Below are 19,062 nucleotides of genomic sequence, written 5' to 3'. Positions count from 1 at the left end.
GCGCAGGAGGTGAATGGAGGGAAAGGACTGGAGTTGGGCACCCCTAGTGTATGACATTAAGTTTTACAGTAATCTGAAGCCAGACGTGAAGTCTAGCTGTTTGTGTATGTGTCTTTAGATGCAATACATCTCAAAGGGCATGGCCTTTGTACTCGCTGCTGCTTGTGCTTGAGGCTTTATTTCCAAATAATCGACCGTCCGACTGGCTGATATGTAGTATAATTAAAGCAGAGAAGGACCTCACCCAACCACAGATGGTACATGATGCAGCTGTGACTCATATCCCAGTTATCAAGTGTATTTCTCTAAATTTATATTTTAAGAATGTTGACATCAGCCCGTTTATAGAGAATTTAGGCTTAAGCATTTAGGTTTTAAATAGCATTTTTGTTTTGCTTGGCTATTAAAGACTGACCGCTGGTCACATGACAAGCTCACAAACCAGTGTGAGCGTTCCTTTACATTACTTTATAGCATTCCATATTATCTATAGTTATATAATATTATTATTATTTTCTTATTACAGAGGGACTTGGCATAAAAAAGGCAGTTAAGCTAATGTATCCTGTGGTTCCTGAATTAACTTTCTGTGATGTGGATTTTATATTGTATTGACTCCTAGTGACGCAATTTGATGGGTTAAATGTGTGATATCAAAACCTTGCAGGAGAATTGAAGGTACTAAGGCAAAGGAAAGTGGAAAGAGTCTTGGTTTCACACTAGGGCTGTCACGATTACTTGATTAAAACTGATCACTCACAAAAAATCATTAAAAATTTATTGCCTTAGTAACTGTTTTGCAATTTGAATGATAAAACTGTATACACGCATCATTACAAAGCCATGTTTAGCATCCTTAAGTTTCTCCACAAGGGGGGGAGCCTTTGTGTACTCAAGTTGCCTTTTTGTGCCTTTTGTGAAAAAGAGGAAATCCACACCAGCAGGATCTCACCAATGCATGTATGTGTTACCAGTTACATGTAAACAAAGTAAAAGTGTATGTAACGTAGAAGGGTTCATTTAACAAGGTCTAAACTCAATATGTTAACAGACTACTCCAATAAAGATTCACTATAAAAGTACAACATACAAAGTAAAGACTAAGCCACTTCAATGTGTGCTACAAGCTTCAAAATGCTTCAGATGTCCATGTTTAAGTAGAGCCGATCTAAGTAGTATTGAACCCTGGTGTAGAACCATCACTAGCTGGCGCAAACAACATATCAAAAGTTCCACAGAGCTTTAGCAGTGGTACTCAGGCTGCTTATATAGTAAAGATTTCTAGAGTAAACACAGCTATATAATGACTTACAATGCGTTTTTGTCTTGCAGTGTTTTATTTATATATTAAGCATTTTTAAAGACTTTTTTTACCTTTTTAAGTGAACAATTCTACCTTACTTTTCAGTTAAGCCTATTTTTATTGTTTAGCTTATGAAAATTACTTGATTATTCCTCAAAATAATCACTGCATTACTCAATAACTCATATAATCATAGCAACAGCTCTATTACATTCATGGAGATGATGTGTATCCCACTACCATATTTCAGCAGCAGACGCTGTAAAGCAAATTAGCCCAATTCAGTTTTTCTATGGACTGTTTTTGAGGAGCTGTTGGCTATTAACTGTAACAAAGCAGAACAAAGCAAAGGAGACACAAAGCCCCCCTTTTTTCAAAAGAGGAAATTTATCATCAAACAAAAAACAGCTCCAACAGGTGTCATTTGCCCTGTGATGCCACCCAACATCATGCAAGAAATGTATACCAGTTTTATTCTCAACAGTGGAGTTCTTTTTGTGAATGGGCCGCCACTATGACATTCAGCAATGAATGTCCAATATTACTAATGTAAATAAAAGTTTATACATATAGACCAGGGGTCACCAGGGGTCGCCAGTGTTGGTGTAGGTTTTCATTCCAGTCAAGCAGGAGCATACCTCATAAAACTGGTCAATTGTTTGAAGGCTGATTAAAGAGATTAAACAAGTCGAATCAGGTGTCAATGAAAACATGCACCCACACTGACCCTTTGTGGATAGGATATGTGACCCCTAATACAGACATATATATACATACAAGACAAACACCACCAAGATTCCTATTTATTTATTTTTATAAACTCATTTTGGGTTGCGGTTCCCCATAGCTTATGACATGATGTTCAAGAATAATGTTAAAGTGTGAAAATTCTCCTCTTTCTCAATCTAAACTTAGTGAACTGTCCTAGGATTTGTCCTGAGCATTGTTATGTCCAAAGATAATGCTGAGGCAGGAGAAGTACAACAGATCTGTAAAAAAAAACCTGAGTAAGGAAACAATAGGTGTACAGTGTTTGAAGGTGTTGTATACTTCCTTAAAAATACTGTATAAGCTTGTTGTGTCCTGAATTTCATATTTTCTGGTTTCTGCCGTTGAGCTAAACTGCAGGAATTATCAGCACATCAGCTTCAAGATAAGACTAATCAAAGCCAAACAGACAAATATAAGCAGCTCATCAAGGACAGACTACTTGAACTAGGCCCTGTGAGTCGCTGACCATGAAGACGTTATAATAATTACTTAAACTAAACCAAAAATAGATCTGATAGAGTTAATCAGTCGATACATTCAGTGAGGACACTGCCTGAGAATACAATAGATTTCTCAAAGATCAAAAATCATTCACTCTTTGAAGCTGTTTCCTTCATGTTTTATGCAGATTGCAGAGTCTCCCAAAGTGGTAGCCGTTCACATGTAAAGCAATGTGAGTTATGCCGATTTTTTGGGATACACTAAACATTATGGGCTCTGAAAAATCTAACAGCAAATATGTGTTTGTCTTTCAACTTGTTATTAACATGGACTCATAAATTAAGGATGGCTTCCTTGAAAATTTAATTCCATGTTGAGCTGTACAAATGTAAGCTTCTCTTGTCAGAAAATACATACAGTAGGCTCACTTTAGAAAAAAGTGATCGTGTGCATTATTGCTGTGCATAATATCAGTAAGAATCAGGGTTTATTGACCCCCTCAGAAAGATCGCTCAGAGACTTCTCCCCAAACAGTGAGTCCAAATGGTGTCCCCTGGAGTGCTTTATGTCTCTCTCGGGTGGACGGCTTGCAAAAGAGAGACGATAAGGAAACATCATCATAAATGCTGGGTCCTGTAGGGTTCCATGGTGAGAGTACTGGTCTCCTGAGGTGCAGGCTGGCTCTGGAGGCTGTAATCTTCACCATTCAGACTCTTGCGACAGACAGGGCATGTATCATGCTGTGGACAAAGGGTATAGGTGCCAATTTATTAGATACCATGTAACATTGGTTATATTATGAGATACTTCTACTAATCATATAATACCATGTAAGTGCACTTTGCAGGTTTACAATTACTGACTGTAGCTCATCCGTTGCTGCACAACTGAATCAATGGAAAGAGACCTCCATAAGACCAACACTGGCCAGATATTATCTGGTTGGTGGTGAACCATTCTCAGCACAGCACAGACACCAACATGCTAGTGTGTGTTGCACTATTATGAGTATATCAGCAAGTTTTTTTGGTCTCAGTGTCACTGCTGGACTGAGAATCCACCAACCAAAATATCCTGCCAACAGTGTCCTGTGACTAGAAACTGACCACTGATGAAGGACTGATGGATGACTGTATCCCTACAAGGTGAACCAATAAGGTGGGTTTTTCAAAATGTAGATCTGAAGACTTAAAACTCTTAATTTTCTAGTATTGACCACAAAGTTTGAGTGTGGTTGCCAGTGTTGCTCAAAAAAGTAATTCATTACAAGTTAATAATTGTTTTAATAATTGTGTTTTAATAATTGTTGTCATGTAATGGGGATTATGTTACTTAATACTTTCTGGAAAATGTAATCTCATTAATCATTACTTATATGTTACTTTGTACCAATTACTTGAGGGAAAACCCAATAGTAATTAATTGCAAAATAAAAAGTCAATCACAGTAAACACCATTTAAAAGACGTCACTATACACCTTTCAGACAAATCGTTATGAAAACTCATAGATCAGGGGTCGGCAACATGTGGCTCCAGAGCCACACGCAGCTCTTTTACTGCCCTGTTGCGGCTCCACAGCAGAATTAGAATAAAATAATCCTCCTTTGCAGTAAAATAAAGCTCTGCTGATCGATCTAACACAGTTTTAACACTAAATGGTCTTGACACTGGAGTTGCATGCATAACTGCTGATGCACCAACCTTTAACCCTGAAGGTTAGTGCACAGACTGCTGGTCACACAGCAACGCAGACAACAATTTCACCTAAGTAGTAGCTAACAATAAGGCAAATACAAAGATTTAGGGTGAACGTTGATAATTTAGAGATGAATGGACTTATTTTTTATTTGTAATCACTCCAGCTGGTTTTCTGATATGTTTAATCTGCAACGAGAAACTGCCAAACACTAAAAAGTCATGAAGCTGAAGACAGCTTCTCAATTGCAGCTTCTTGTTCTAATCTTCCCCTTTCACCTTAAATGGTGCAGCAGTTGCATTCTGGCATTTCAGGCACCATTTAAGGTGGAATGGGAAAATTCAAACAAGAAGCTATGTAAAAAATCAAACATTGAGAGACATTTTACAAGAAATTATTCTACTTTGGCAGAAGAGTTTCCTACTGGAGATGCGAGAAAAGTGGCTATAGGTATGCTAGCAAAGTAAGAGCAAAGTATGTCTGGATTTTAATTTATATTTTTTAGCCTAAATTAGGACATTAGCACATACTGAGACATGCTTATAGCCAAGATGGTAAAATGTTACTTCAATAAAATGGACATGAAATGTGGCTCAGAAGGTGGTTTAATTTTTGTTGAAAGGAAAAAATGGCACTTCTTAACATTTGGGTTGGCGACCCCTGTCATAGATGAAGCGAATAACGTTGATTATCTCATAACAACAGCAGATGTCACATTACATTAGTTTGTGCTGTGGTTGCATTAGTTTGTGCTGTGGTGGTTCCTTAAAACCTTTACTATTAACTTGTGTTACCATTATTGTCAATGACCAAGCCTTTAATTAGTTGAGTCACTGGTGTTACTGATACAGTGAAAAAGGCCTGATACTAGATACTAGACTAAAACCTATGCACTGATGCCCAGGAACAGTTGGCAGCAAAAAACAACTTGCTCAGAGGAGAAGACAGCGTATGTTATCACATCAATTACACTGGCAAAGAGTGTCACCAGAGCAGTAATCAGACTCGCAACTGCAATTCAAATGCCAAGACTGGGAGACTCATCTTTGTACTGCTGTACCAGATAAGACCCTCGGGAGCTTTTAAGAGGCACTGAACTGATAAAGACCATGAAGAACAATGCAGTCAGCCTGGGCTAAAATCCCCCCCCCCCTTTTTTTTTCTTTTTTACAGATATGAAAAGTCTGGAAGCTGCTGCACTTGGCTCTCACCAGTTGTAACCAAGGCACAATGCAGTCACTGTGAAAACAGTGCAGGCAGGGCAGCTGTCGGACCGATTCCCCTACCGAGTACTCCTCTCTGCACACGGGACATTCCAGACGACATGCTGGGGGATGAGATGAGAGAGAGAGAACAAGAAGGCATGAGAGAGATAGAGAGGACAAGCAAGGGGGAGCAAGAACAGCCACTTTGGCAGTGAGATGTTTTTCCATTTGAAGGAAGATTTACATTTAAATACGGCATCCTAACAATAACAGCTGCACCAATTCCACTTTTACTCTCCCGATACTGATTTCAATACCTCAACTCAGGGTATCAGCGATACTGAGTACTGATCTGATAGCAGGGATATTTTTCTCCAGTTTACAGTCTGAGTACCTCACGTAACTGCACATTACATTTTAACTATAAAAAATGATAAATAGGGGAGAATGTGAATGTTATATAGTTCCACAGTTTAAGTATAAACTGATATGATTTTGTTTATCTTCTTGTTTTCTCATACCAACCTCATCAGTGTGTTTAAGTCACAGAATTTGCACCTATGCTTTTATTCACCCTCTTGGTGGCTTTGATTGCACTTACATTAAGAGCTATTTAGGCTACAGCCTCCACACGGGTGGCGTAGTTTTAATACAACTACATTTGCTTTGACATTTACAGCATTTGGCAGACGTGCTTATCCAGAGCGACTTACAATTTGATCATTTTACACAGGTAGGCGAAAGTAGTGTTAGGAGTCTTGCCCAAGGACTCTTATTGGTATAGTGTAGGGTGCTTGCCCAGGCGGTGGATTGAACCACAGTACCCCATACCAACCACCACTAAACCACAGCATTAGCTTACCGTATAAATGCAAAACACTTCACGTTTTGGATGTTTTTATGCACAGATACATCACTACTGTTAATCTCATATAAATAAATCTGTTTGAATTGTATCATTCTGATATTAGCTGGATCTATTTTGATGCAACTATTTCATAAAACATTTCTAGTTCAAACAGTGCAATACAGCACTGAATTAATTCCATTAAATTTAACAGACTTTTATAGAACCTGCTACAAATAGCCCCTCACCCCGCCTATATGGTAAGTTTCAACATTTATACTAGCACCTTCTAGGCTGAATTGTTTCATACAATTTCATTTGTACTATAGATGTGCAGTCTGTTTGTATCAAAAATATGAATCATTCTCAAATACTTCTGAAATGATATAGCAAGAACCAGAACAAGTTGTGCCCTGCTTCCCCTACATAAGATAAGAAACAAATCCCATGTGTGACAAAGCAGTTTCACATCTTACTTGTTGTATTACTGCTAATGTGCTGTTCCAATTGTATAATGACTAAGACACGGTATGTGTTTGAAACAGTCTGACTGTTATCCAAGCCGTTTAATCAGGTCAGTATGGTTGCAGATACCGATCCAGTAGATCAGATCGGTGCATCACTACAAACAATGCATTCACTCCTAAGGACCCCCCGCCCCCAATTCACACTGACTGGCTCTACAAGCCTTACAAGCCTTTGAGAGACTATCAGAAGTCAGCAGAAGCTGGAAAATCCCTTCTGGTAAGCCGTCAAGAAATATGTGGGCGGGTCTTTTTTTTCTTTTTGACACAGTAAGGCCTGAAGGACGGTGCTGTGTGTGATGACTCAGGAGATTATGGGAACTCACCAGCCTGTTCTGATGAGACGTGGACGGTAGGGAGGGATGAGATCATTTCTTTCTCTGCAGGCGGTGGACCAGCGTTCTCCGACTGACCCAACAACTGCAGGACAAAGGGATGCAGGAGAGGAACAGAAAATGAGATCATTCTTGCCATTTTAGACAACATAAAAAAGAGGACCATACCTCTTTAGCTGGGACTTACATAATCAATACTTTTTCAAGGGATTAAAGGGCCCATAACATCTTCTGCTCTATGTAGGATTTTTTATTAAAATTGAAAGAAGAAAGTAAATATCTTTCTATCTTTCTTGTCCCATTTGGACAAAAATAGCCTTGACCTCCCAGAATGAACTGCCCTACCTTTACTACTTCACTGCTCTGAAATATTACAAAACTGGGCGGGGAGGGGGGGGGGCTCCAGGGGATTCTTCTTTTTTCATATTCATGTAGGATCATGTAGTATTATAATGCAAGGTGTGATGTCCACTGAGGATGTTTTTGGTTTGTTCTTGCTTTTGGCAGTTTACCTATTACAAACCATTTTAATATACATCAAACTCTTGTAGGTCTGTAAATCTTGTGAATAAAAAAAACTGAAAAAATTATCAGGGTTGGATACCGCAGGTGTTTTTCGGACCTCATTGTATAGCTTCATGTATTAACGTCACACATACAGGCACAAAAAGAAGGTCTGGCTCCATGTTTAGGGCTCATACACAATGTCAACATTATTCTGTTGAAGAGCTGATGACACTAATAGATAATTCACTTACATCCTGAGAAAACATGATGTGCGCCAAGCTTTGACTGTGTTCTCTTTTAATTCTCTTTCAGCGATCTTGCAAATATCACATTCATCCACTCGTAAGAGGCCGAAGCACAACCAAATGTTACAAAATATTCTCCATCACACTGCATGCAATTACACATTTCAACCACAGAGGTCTCCAAATCTCCAAAATGTACATAGTGTAGCTTTAATAAAAGATTTTGCTGTTGCATGTCAACATTGTCAATGTTTCAAAACTGCTGTTAAACTTTAACCACTGTTTAAGTAGCATTAACTCACCAGTTTATATATATGGAAAATCATTTTACACATATATCCACTTATTCAGCCTATAGTCGTTCAGCCAGCCCAGCCACACTGAAGTTATAAGGAGTGTTCTGAAGAGTCTGGAATGCTTTTTGAATGAGGCACAATTGCTTGGCCCTGGGGTGTCCAGTCTTAACCACAAAGGGCCAATGTGCCTGTAGGTTTTCATTCCAAACAAGAAGGAGCTCACCTGATTCCGCTTGTTAATTCAAATGGTCTCAGTCAGACAATCGGTCATGTCATTGGTGGAATGAAAGCCTGCACATTGGCCCTTTGCAGATACGTGTGGACACCCTAGTTTAGCCAATCAGAAAAGAGATCATTTACATTTCAGCCTTAAAGGCACATTAACAAAAACAGCCTGTTTAATTCTGAGGGGTAAAGAGAAGTAGGAAAATGGTTGTGTATAAATGAATAATGACTCATTGTGAAATATAAAACCACATAAATGTTATAACAGGAAAAGATAAAAGAGGGACAAGTCCCCTTTAAAGGGGAAAGTGAAAGGGCTGAGGAGTGCGGGAAATGAGATTGAGGTCATCATCGCATCTGTCGATGTGGTCAGCATTGACGTCACCTACCTGTGTAATGACAGCATCAAAACCTCCTTGTCCCCAGGCATAATCTCCGGGGTTTGAGTGCAACATTCCAGACCTGAGAAACAAAACTTTAGTCAGGACTGTAATCAGACCAATAGACATTTCAAGTAATCGTACTTGTAAAATAGTACAATTACTTGAAATAGTAGTAGAGTAGTAAATGACCATTTATAAATTTTACAAATTTAAAAAGATGTTTCCTATGTGTGTATATATACATATATATATATATATATATATATATATATACATACACACACACACACACACACACACACATATATATATATATATATATATATATGCAACACAGAGATTCAATAAACAAAAGAGTGGTCTCTATATACATTTCTAAGGCATCCAAACTTTTTCCTATAAAGTATTCTGGAATATTGGAAAGTCTGTACAGGGTTTGTTATTGTTCAATCCATTTGGCCTTTATTAAATCCCAGATTGCTCAATTATCTACCAAAATAATTGGTATATTACTTGATTACTAATATAATCGATAATGACACCTCTAATATAGACACACACACAAAAGAAATATGTAAAACTACATACCATGATGCTGACTGGGAATTCATACTACCAGAGTTGGCGAACAGGCCAGCCAAGAACTGCTGAACAATTCTTAAGAGAAACAGAAAAAAGGTCAGCTCTTAAGGCAGTTTGGATATAGGCTGTGGCATGAGCAACTCTAAACCAAGAGTGAAACTAATCTTGTGGATTTTTGTTAAATCCCCCAGTAAAGTGCAGAGTAAATGATTACAGCCATTAAGGGAGCCTGGTAATTGATGTAATCTGGGTAATTAAGGGATTGGACAGAACAAAAAGCAGACAAAGCTCTGGTTATCCTCCTCATCTAAGTTTAGCATGGTTTATGTACTCATCAGATCCTCACTGTGCAATAGAAAACTTGCCTCTGTTAAGCCTTAAAAGCAGTTAGCAAGCATGTCTGCCCTTGGGATCGCTTGTTTAGTCTCAGATAAAGTGCAAAAAAAAAAGAATCTTGATGAACACCTTCATCTAATCACCTGAAACAGGAATAGCTCTTTATAGATGCGGATCCTGGGCAGAAATACAATGCAATAAAATCACCAGGGGTTCATTAGTTCCTACAGCGCTCAAATGTGTTTAACTCTGCATGGTGTATAATGGGCTGAACGAATCAATACTGAGAGTTAATGTAGCACATTTTACAACATATCAGGACCCACCCCTCCACTGCTGGTCCTCGGTCTGGTCGAGAGTGCCTCCGTTGACTGAGCTGTTGAGGCACCTGCTCAGGAGCTGTGGCTTCTGAAGGCCCTTCAGGACCAGCTACAGGCCTCAACATCTCTGGTGGATGATCAGCAACTACAGTCTGCACAGCAGAACTGCCATGGAGTGGTTCTGAGCCTGAGATAGTGGGGTCGGAGAGGAGGGCAGACCGTTCCATGAAGAGCAGCTGCCACAACTGATAATGAAAGGATGAAGGTAAAGATCAACCAAAGCATCAAATAAAGATCAATATTATACTGAAGATATGAGAAAAAAATCTGACAAAGTAATTTTAGGCAAGGAAAATAAAAACTAATATTAAAATTTGGTGTCACAATTTTTGCCTGCACCCCTGCATTGATCATTTTATGCAGCCTCCCTTCGCCAACATAACAGCAACAAGTCTACAGAGCAACAAGAACACAGAGCAAGGAATCTGAGACATAATACAATACAGAATATCTCCATGAGCTTCTCCTATATAGACTCCCTTTAATTCGCCCCACAGGTTTTCAGGAAGATTTAATGACAGAGGACTGGGGTGGCCATGTCAGAAGCTTGATTCTGTGGTCACTGAACCATTTTTATGTGGATTTGGATGTATGTTTTGGATAATTATACTACTGAAAGATCCAACCACAACCCAGTTGAAGCTTTTTGGCAGAGGCAGGCAGATTTTCATCTACAGTTTTCTGGTACTTCATGGAGGCCATGATGCCATGTATCCTAACAAGGTTTCCAAGGCCTTTAGAGGAAAAACAGATCACCATACTAGGAGGATGAGATTATTTTCTCTGTAACTATTCTTTTTTTTTTAAACCAAACCTACCTTGAGTGTTTGTTACCAAGAGCTCTATTTTTGGAAACCGATTCCAGTCAAAGTTTCAGCAGCAGCTAGCGAACTCCAGGTGCTTACGTTAACTACTGAACAGTTGGTATGGAGATAGCATCTAATTGTAGTTTTAGGCACTTGATGACTTTTGCCTCTCAAACCATCCTCTTCATTGTGCATGGCAGCAAAATACACTTGTGGCTTCTTCTTCTGTAGTGGGTTCACTACAGCTCTGGTAGTTTTAAATTTCTCAATTATTGCCCCGACAGTTGAGATGGGCATTTTCAGGTGTGTAATTGTTGCCACTGCCTGATTTATAAAGGTTAAAACACTTTAGTCTAACTTGTGTATTCTCTAATCTTAACCTCATATTTATACCTCAGTGAAGCAGGAAGTCATGGATGAGCACTTGAAAGTTCCTGAACACTCAGGTGGACTTAATAAAAGTGAAAAATAAAAGAGAACATGCTTCAGTCACATTTTATCTATAAAAATCTCTAAGGGTGCCAATAATTATGATACATGTTGTGTAAAAGAATTCTTAAACTTAGTTTAAGAAAACTTAGACTAAATTTACTTCAATTAGAGGTCAATTTTCTCTCATATTTTCAGTTTGAGATTCACATAATTAACCGTAAAGACAGTTTTTGTGTCCTTTTTTATCTGTGTTTACCACAGAGTTTATAATAATGGAGCTGGCAGGAAATCATTTGTAAGATTCAGCTTGATTAACTTGATTGTGAATGTGGTGTAGTCCTTTTTAACATCTCCCAAACAGTTTTCATCTTGGGCTTTTCACGCACAATCATTTCAAAGTTTTAACGAAAAGCAAAAGCAAAAGCAAAAAGTACCAGTAATCAGCAATCCTGTGGACAAAAACAAGTTGTGGAGCTTCAAGCAAACAGATGACCTCAATCAGGAAACCACATTCAAATTCAACATTGGGGTGCAGAATCTCATTTCAGGACATAGCAATTATCAAACTTTGTCTTGAACAGACTACAGCAGCCAAAGAACATGTTGAGTGGGCACAGGAGCATCAACACTGAACCACTGAGGAGTGGAAAATATTTGCCTGGTTGAAAGAATCAGGGTTCCTTTTGGGAAGGATCAGAATTCAAGCAACATGAGTCCATGGAGCCATCCTGTTTGGCATCAACAGTATAGGCCAGTGATGGCAGAGCAATGTTTTTGTGGAACACATCAGAGCCCTTGATATGAATGTCTGAACAGCATTAATTATCTGAATATCACTGCTGACCAAGTTTATCCCTTCTTGGCTACTGTTTATACTCACTCGGACTGACACTTCCAGAATGAAATTCACCATACTGCAAGTTACGTTTCTTCACTGAATGGTTCCAGAAACATCAGCAAGTTTTCATTGCTTCAGTGCACTGCACAGATCCCAGATCTCAACCATGTTTAGTATCTTTGGGATGAGGTGGAAAGGGCAGCAACTGCACAATGCAGCAATTTCCACATGGTACAACATTCCTGCTCAACGCATCAGGCTTCTTACTGCTCTGTAGGCAAATTTCCTTATAGGTGTGGTGCTGTAAGCAATTTAAAGGGATTATGAGTAAGAATGGGTAGGAATGAAAGTGGGACCAGTTTGAATGATCTTATCAGCTTAATGCTAACTGGCTCTTGGTAGCTGTCATAGATGATCACAAGAGTTTAATGCCTAGTTCTCATCAAGATAATGCTGCTATAACTGTCCTTGTTCTTCAAACATGACAGTTGGAAAATGAACTATTCATAGAAGATAAAGAAAGTTACCTCAGCAAACTGTGAGGCCATGCCATCACTGCCCGATACTCCATCATTAGCAACACCACCACTCTGTAGAATGCTAAAGAACAACATTTATTCATTTTGAATGAAAAACACAACATAACAACAATAGCCATCTGTATTTATTAAGTATGTTGCCTGTGTGGGCAGACAAAATAAAGACTGACTGCCATAGAAACATCATCAGTAATTACACAATGGAAACCTCTCACCTGGAGTCCTCAGTCACCTCCTCGATGAAGCCAGACTCACACCTGGGGCACAGATATTCCTGTATGGATGGTCAGCAGGTTGCCATTTACTCACATTTAAACCAGCAACATTTTTTACACTAAAATGTAGCTGAATATTCACTTTTTAATGTTGCACTGGAACTAAGAGGATAAGGTACAATTAGCATTGTACAAACTACGATGATGTCTAAATCGTCAGAATCTGAAATGATGACACATTTTCCATTCATATTGTGGCATACCATGAAACACGTATCATAAAAACAGGGACAGTCTCAGAGCTATATGAGCATTCAGATTTGAGTAATTTTTTCAGTCGTGTTACAATCAGTGGTGTTATAGCTAATACTGATAACACCGAAGACATTTACTACACTAGTCCATAAAAATTATCTAAAATTACACGTATGTTTCTCTGTGGGAAAACAATTATAAAGCATTTTACATCACTTCTGTCAGGTATGTCATTAGATTTATGACTTTTTTTTCTGTGATGTTATTAAAGTCCAGTTAGCATGACCAGCTTTAAGAAATCATAATATCTTGAGTATGCAGGTAAAAAAAAATTATTTTTAACGATTTTATGGAATAACACCAAGTTCAATATTTCTGAGTTTATCACTGTTGAGTCTAAATGATTATAAGTTTCTTGAACTTTAAAACATTTACTTAAAAACAATGGGATCTAACTGCTCAACGTGTGGCTATGAGGGACTGGGATGCAGTCTCACTTCCTGCTCTAAAATGCAGGGGTGTGGCTAAAATAAGCTCCGCCCATGGACTAAAACTCTTTAACTGCGCCCTATTCGTTATGGAGTGAACTATTTTGAGGTTCCTCCATTTTGTGGTGATCTCTGAAAACATAGTGCAGAAGATTCAATGCACTCAAACAACCCCACAATGCACTGCATTAAGTAATGTAAAACTGATTTACCCTAGTGGATATGGGATGCCCATAATGCATTGCATAGTTTGGTTTGAAGATTCACATGCAACTTCTCTGAGAAGGACTATCGAGCCTAGCTACAATGGCAGCGTCTCCACCGAGGTGTTACAGATGTTGGAAAGCTCTTCTCATGTGTGCAGTCAAACTCAGAGGTTATAATGGACTGGTGGCATAATGTTTACAGTGTTATAGCTGTCGAACGATAATGAGCAAACGCGTACGACGTAGTGTTACCACCATCACAAACTCTGTTTTATAATAGTGTTCTATAATAGTGTTCTATATAGAGATCTAGATTTTCTAATGTGGTGATTAGGGGACCATTTTGGACACAGCATTTGTGTTTTGGTAGTGCACGGGTCAGCAACACACGGCTCATTTGCTGCCCTGTTGCGGCTCCACAGCAGAATTAGATTTTTAGGTAAAAATAATATAATCCTGCAGTAGAATAAAGCTCTGCTGATCGGTCTTAAACACTGGTCTTAAATGCTGGAATGTATAATTGCTAAATCACCAACCTTTACCTCTGAAGATTGGTGTACAGATTGCTGGTCACTACAGCATCAATCTTGTCTAGCTAGTAGCTAATGAAAAGAGAAAGATTTAAGATGAACAGCAATAATTCTGAGACAAATGGACCTATTTGCATTTATAATCACTCCAGCTGGTTTCTGGATATGTTTAGTTTGCAGCGAGAAACCATTGAACTTCTCATTCGCCAGCTTCTTGTTCGAATTTTCCGTTCCACCTTAATTGGTGCAGCAGTTACGTTCTGGCACCTCAGGCACCTTTTAAGGTGGAATGGGAAAATTCAAACAAGAAGCTGGCGAATGAGAAACTGCCTTCAGCCTCATAAAAAGTGAATGTTGAGAGACATTTTACAAGAAACTCTTCTACTTTTGCGGAAAAGTTTCCTGCCACAGATGTGAGAAAAGTGGCTACAGCTGAGCTAAAGCTTAAAGCAGAGCAAAGTAAGTCTGCGTTTTCGTTTATATTAGATTTTTAGTCTACACTGGGACATTAGCACATGCTGAGACATATTTACAGCCAAGAGGGTAAAACGTTATTTTAATAAATGGACATAAAATGTTGTGGCTTCCAGGGTGAGTTAATCTTTGTTGGAAGGATACGATGGCTCTTCTAAATATTTGGGTTGCCGACCCCTGCAGTAGTGACGTGGGACAGCATTTTTATTTTTTATTAAACTCATGATAAATCTAAATCTTTCAACTTCACCTTAAAATAAATCAAAAAGATATTTAAAAATGTACAAAATGTAAGCATTATTTTCACAAGTTGAAATTTAGGGGTTAGGATTTGGGACAGACACCTCCCAACCTAAAGTACCCTATACATGATGATTTTGTGTATATTTAGCTTATTACCATCTCAATTAATGCCTTGAGTTTAAATAGATCATAACATAATCCCTGTAAATATCTAAGGTCTGTATAGTTCATTGTCCTACTACAGCAGAATGCTCCACATACTGAACATCTCCACAGGCCACAGTGTCAGGAGAGAACTGCACAGACTGGCCCGAGATCTGGGTGCTAATTCTACAGTGAGTGCTCACTCAGTAGTGCTCGTGCTTTAGGGGGCGTGGTGCGGGTTTCACACAAGGTGCGCGTGCTCAGAGGTGTCAAAACAGCTGCTTTAAAGCAGGGCAGCCTTATCGGTCGGTTTAGCGCATCAGAGTAAAGAAGGACACACGGCTCGCCCTCGTGAACTTACTCACAGTCGCCCAGCTCACCGCCTCTCTGTCCGCGCTAAATATGGACACGATGTCACTCCCAAACTTAGACCACCAATGGCTCCCGAGCAGAGACAGAGACCACCTCACCACCCTGATACAGCCGATTGTTCACTTTAATGATCAGCGCAGAGCTTTGATCACTGATAAACACAGTGTCTGGGCTCTGACAGGGAGTTTAAACGGGTTAGAAACGTGAATGTTCAGGCGGTCAGTCAGTGATCCGCTGTGCTTTACACACACACACACACGCACGCACACACACACACACACACACACACACAGTCAGATCTGAGAGAACACTCAGTGTGTGTGTAACACACACACACACACAGAAAGAGAGAGAGAGAGAGAACTCACCGGCACTTTGGGCTCCACCTCACTTTTACAGCAGTGACAGAAAAATCTGCGTCTCGGACTCTCAGCGGCCTCCGCCATCTTCACACAGCACACACACACACACACACACACACACAGAAGTGTGACGCGATTCAGGGGGGCGTCGACCGTTAGCGGGGTCGCATCAGTCCACGTCGCCTGTGAACCAAAGTCTAACTCAGCTCCAACTCCTGCAGTCAGCGAGAACCACTACTACACACATTTCAGCCCTCATCCAATTCAATGAGCGCACAGCAGAATTTGCCACTTTTTAAGGGCCATATCATGGAAAACCGAATTTCCCTCGCTCTAAAGACTAATATGCAGGGTTGGGATGTAATGGAATACAAGTATTGGGAATACACATTCAGAATACAGATCTGTATTAGTATCTGTACTCAGTCCAAGTTACGTTTTGTAAAGGAAGTATTCAGAGTCACTTTTTACAATTTGAGAATACTTTTAGAATACTTAACCACTTCTTCAAAAAAGAACACCATCAGTACTTGTTTATTAACTATGTTAAAAACAGAGTACATAGCGTGTACCATACAAGTACCATACAGAAGAACTCAATTAACAACTTCTTTACAAATGCTCAAGTTCCTGCTTAAACCTGAGTAGACTGATAACTCAGTGATGAACCAGTAATTAATGTGTTATCGAGCTCTGCTAAAGCCTGAGTAGACTGATAAACCAATGTGATGATCAGTTATTATGTCAGTGTCACTGAGCTCTGCTAAAGCCTGAGTAGACTGATAAATCAATGTGATGATCAATTATGTTAGTGTCACTGAGCTCTGCTAAAGCCTGAGTAGACTGATAAATCAATTTGATGATCAGTTATTATCTCAGTGTCACTGAGCTCTGCTAAAGCCTGAGTAGACTGATAAATCAGTGTGATGATCAGTTATTAATCTCAGTGTTACTGAGCTCTGCTAAAGCCTGAGTAGACTGATAAATCAATTTGATGATCAGTTATTATCTCAGTGTCACTGAGCTCTGCTAAAGCCTGAGTAGACTGATAAATCAATTTGATGATCAGTTATTAATCTCAGTGTTACTGAGCTCTGCTAAAACCTGAGTAGACTGATAAACCAATGTGATGATCAGTTATTAATCTCAGTGTTACTGAGCCCTGCTAAAGCCTGAGTAGACTGATAAATCAATGTGATGATCAGTTATTATCTCAGTGTCACTGAGCTCTGCTAAAGCCTGAGTAGACTGATAAATCAGTGTGATGATCAGTTATTATCTCAGTCTTACTGAGCTCTGCTAAAGCCTGAGTAGACTGATAAACTAATGTGATGATCAGTTATTAATCTCAGTGTTATTGAGCTCTGCTAAAGCCTAAAGTAGACTGCTAAACCAATGTGATGATCAGTTATTAATCTCAGCGTTACTGAGCTCTGCTAAAGCCTAAAGTAGACTGATAAACCAATGTGATGATCAGTCATTAATCTCAGTGTTACTGAGCTCTGCTAAAGCCTGAGTAGACTGATAAACTAATGTGATGATCAGTTATTAATCTCAGTGTTACTGAGCTCTGCTAAAGCCTGAGTAGACTGATAAACCAATGTGATGATCAGTTATTAATCTGTGTTACTGAGCTCTGCTAAAGCCTAAAGTAGACTGATAAACCAATGTGATGATCAGTTATTAATCTCAGTGTTACTGAGCTCTGCTAAAGCCTGAGTAGACACAATAAATCATAAATAACGCACAAAGCCCCTCTATACTTACAAACAATGACATTTAAAAGACACTTAAGTCATTTTCTGGAGTGTGTGTGCATACCATGAGCCTCTGCATGTGGCCACTTGAATGGCCACACCTCCTGACTGTCTTGGAGGCAGTGCCAGCCAGTAGCAGGTCGCTACAATATGTATTCTAAATGTATTTTGAATACGTTACTTTTTAATGTTTTGTAATGAAATACAGTACTGAATATATTTAGAAGACTGTATTCAGTTTTCAGTCACCACTACTTTTTCAAAGTATTCTGCCCAGCCCTGCCAATATGTAAATCTAACTCATTTACATGTATCCACCTATTCAGGCTACAGCAGTTTAGCCCCGCCCACTCACATTAAAGTTATAAGGAGTGTTTCTGCTTTCAAGCTGTGCGCACGCTACACGACTTAAAATACTAACAGATTTTGCAATCAGAGGACATCATATACATACGTTGGTGTTTTACAGAATCTTTTTGTTGTGAGGGTGTGCACACCAGACAATACAGAAAAAAGACGGTATTACACATGCAGTGGGCTTTTGGTTATGAAAAAAAAAAACAAATCTCCCCCCAAAATCCCAAATCTCACACAACATAAACAAAGCTAAACTGGACCAGACCTGTTCATGCTTTTCTGCACCCACATGAAGCATAACAAAAATGCAAACTGAGGATGAATATGCAGTTGAGAAACACAGATATCACTGTGAGGTTCTGAAGAAATAGTTACTATGCACTGGCAGCTGTACTGAAACTCAGAGAGTGATTATTTTCTTGTGTTCATCTGGCAGCTCCTCTATCTCTGCGCTACACATGGTGTGCATATGTATCTCTTTGTGTTTTTTTTCTCCATTCTTCCAGCCCTCTCACTGGCTGTTGCATTCATTCATTCAGTTATATCACTGACCATGTCACACTACAGGACTCGTGATTTTGAGTTGTAAAAGTCAAACATCTACTGCTACTGAGTGCTGATTCGTTGGCATTAGTGCTACTGTGTGCCAATTGGTTAGCATTATTGCTACAGAGTGCTGACTGGTTGGCTTTACTGCTACTGAGTGCTGATTGGTTAGCGATTAGAGCAGCTTATTGGCTCAGTGAAGTTGGTACTCTGAAGTCATGAACGTACATAAGGCGCCGTTATAAAGTCCCATAACTGGAGTTCATAAGCACTCAAAAATATAAGAGTGGTGTTAAAATGTTTTATACTGTTTTGTGTTCAAGAAATGAATGAATTTCTTTTATGTTAACCTTTAAGCATTTACAAACTGATTTTGCTCTGATGTTCCATTAACTTATTCATTTTGGACTGTTTGGGAGCG

At 39.1% G+C, this 19,062-nt stretch overlaps 1 protein-coding gene across 1 annotated transcript; it reads right to left on the bottom strand.

Annotated features, from left to right (window-relative positions):
- Positions 1 to 1,590: 1,590 nt before the first annotated feature.
- On the bottom strand, positions 1,591 to 16,097 carry si:ch211-81a5.1 (E3 ubiquitin-protein ligase RNF115). The gene is made up of 9 exons (XM_036567191.1): positions 15,988 to 16,097; positions 12,908 to 12,966; positions 12,681 to 12,753; positions 10,024 to 10,262; positions 9,368 to 9,436; positions 8,786 to 8,858; positions 7,115 to 7,208; positions 5,424 to 5,539; positions 1,591 to 3,255 (listed from the first exon to the last, which is right to left on the bottom strand). The coding sequence occupies exons 1-9, from the start codon at positions 16,063 to 16,065 to the stop codon at positions 3,133 to 3,135; spliced, it is 924 nt and encodes a 307-aa protein (XP_036423084.1). The 5' UTR covers positions 16,066 to 16,097; the 3' UTR covers positions 1,591 to 3,132.
- Positions 16,098 to 19,062: the final 2,965 nt, after the last annotated feature.

This window comes from Colossoma macropomum, unplaced genomic scaffold (genome assembly GCF_904425465.1).
Source record: "Colossoma macropomum unplaced genomic scaffold, Colossoma_macropomum, whole genome shotgun sequence".
Taxonomy (NCBI): domain Eukaryota; kingdom Metazoa; phylum Chordata; class Actinopteri; order Characiformes; family Serrasalmidae; genus Colossoma; species Colossoma macropomum.
This window is presented reverse-complemented; position numbering and strand designations above follow the sequence as displayed.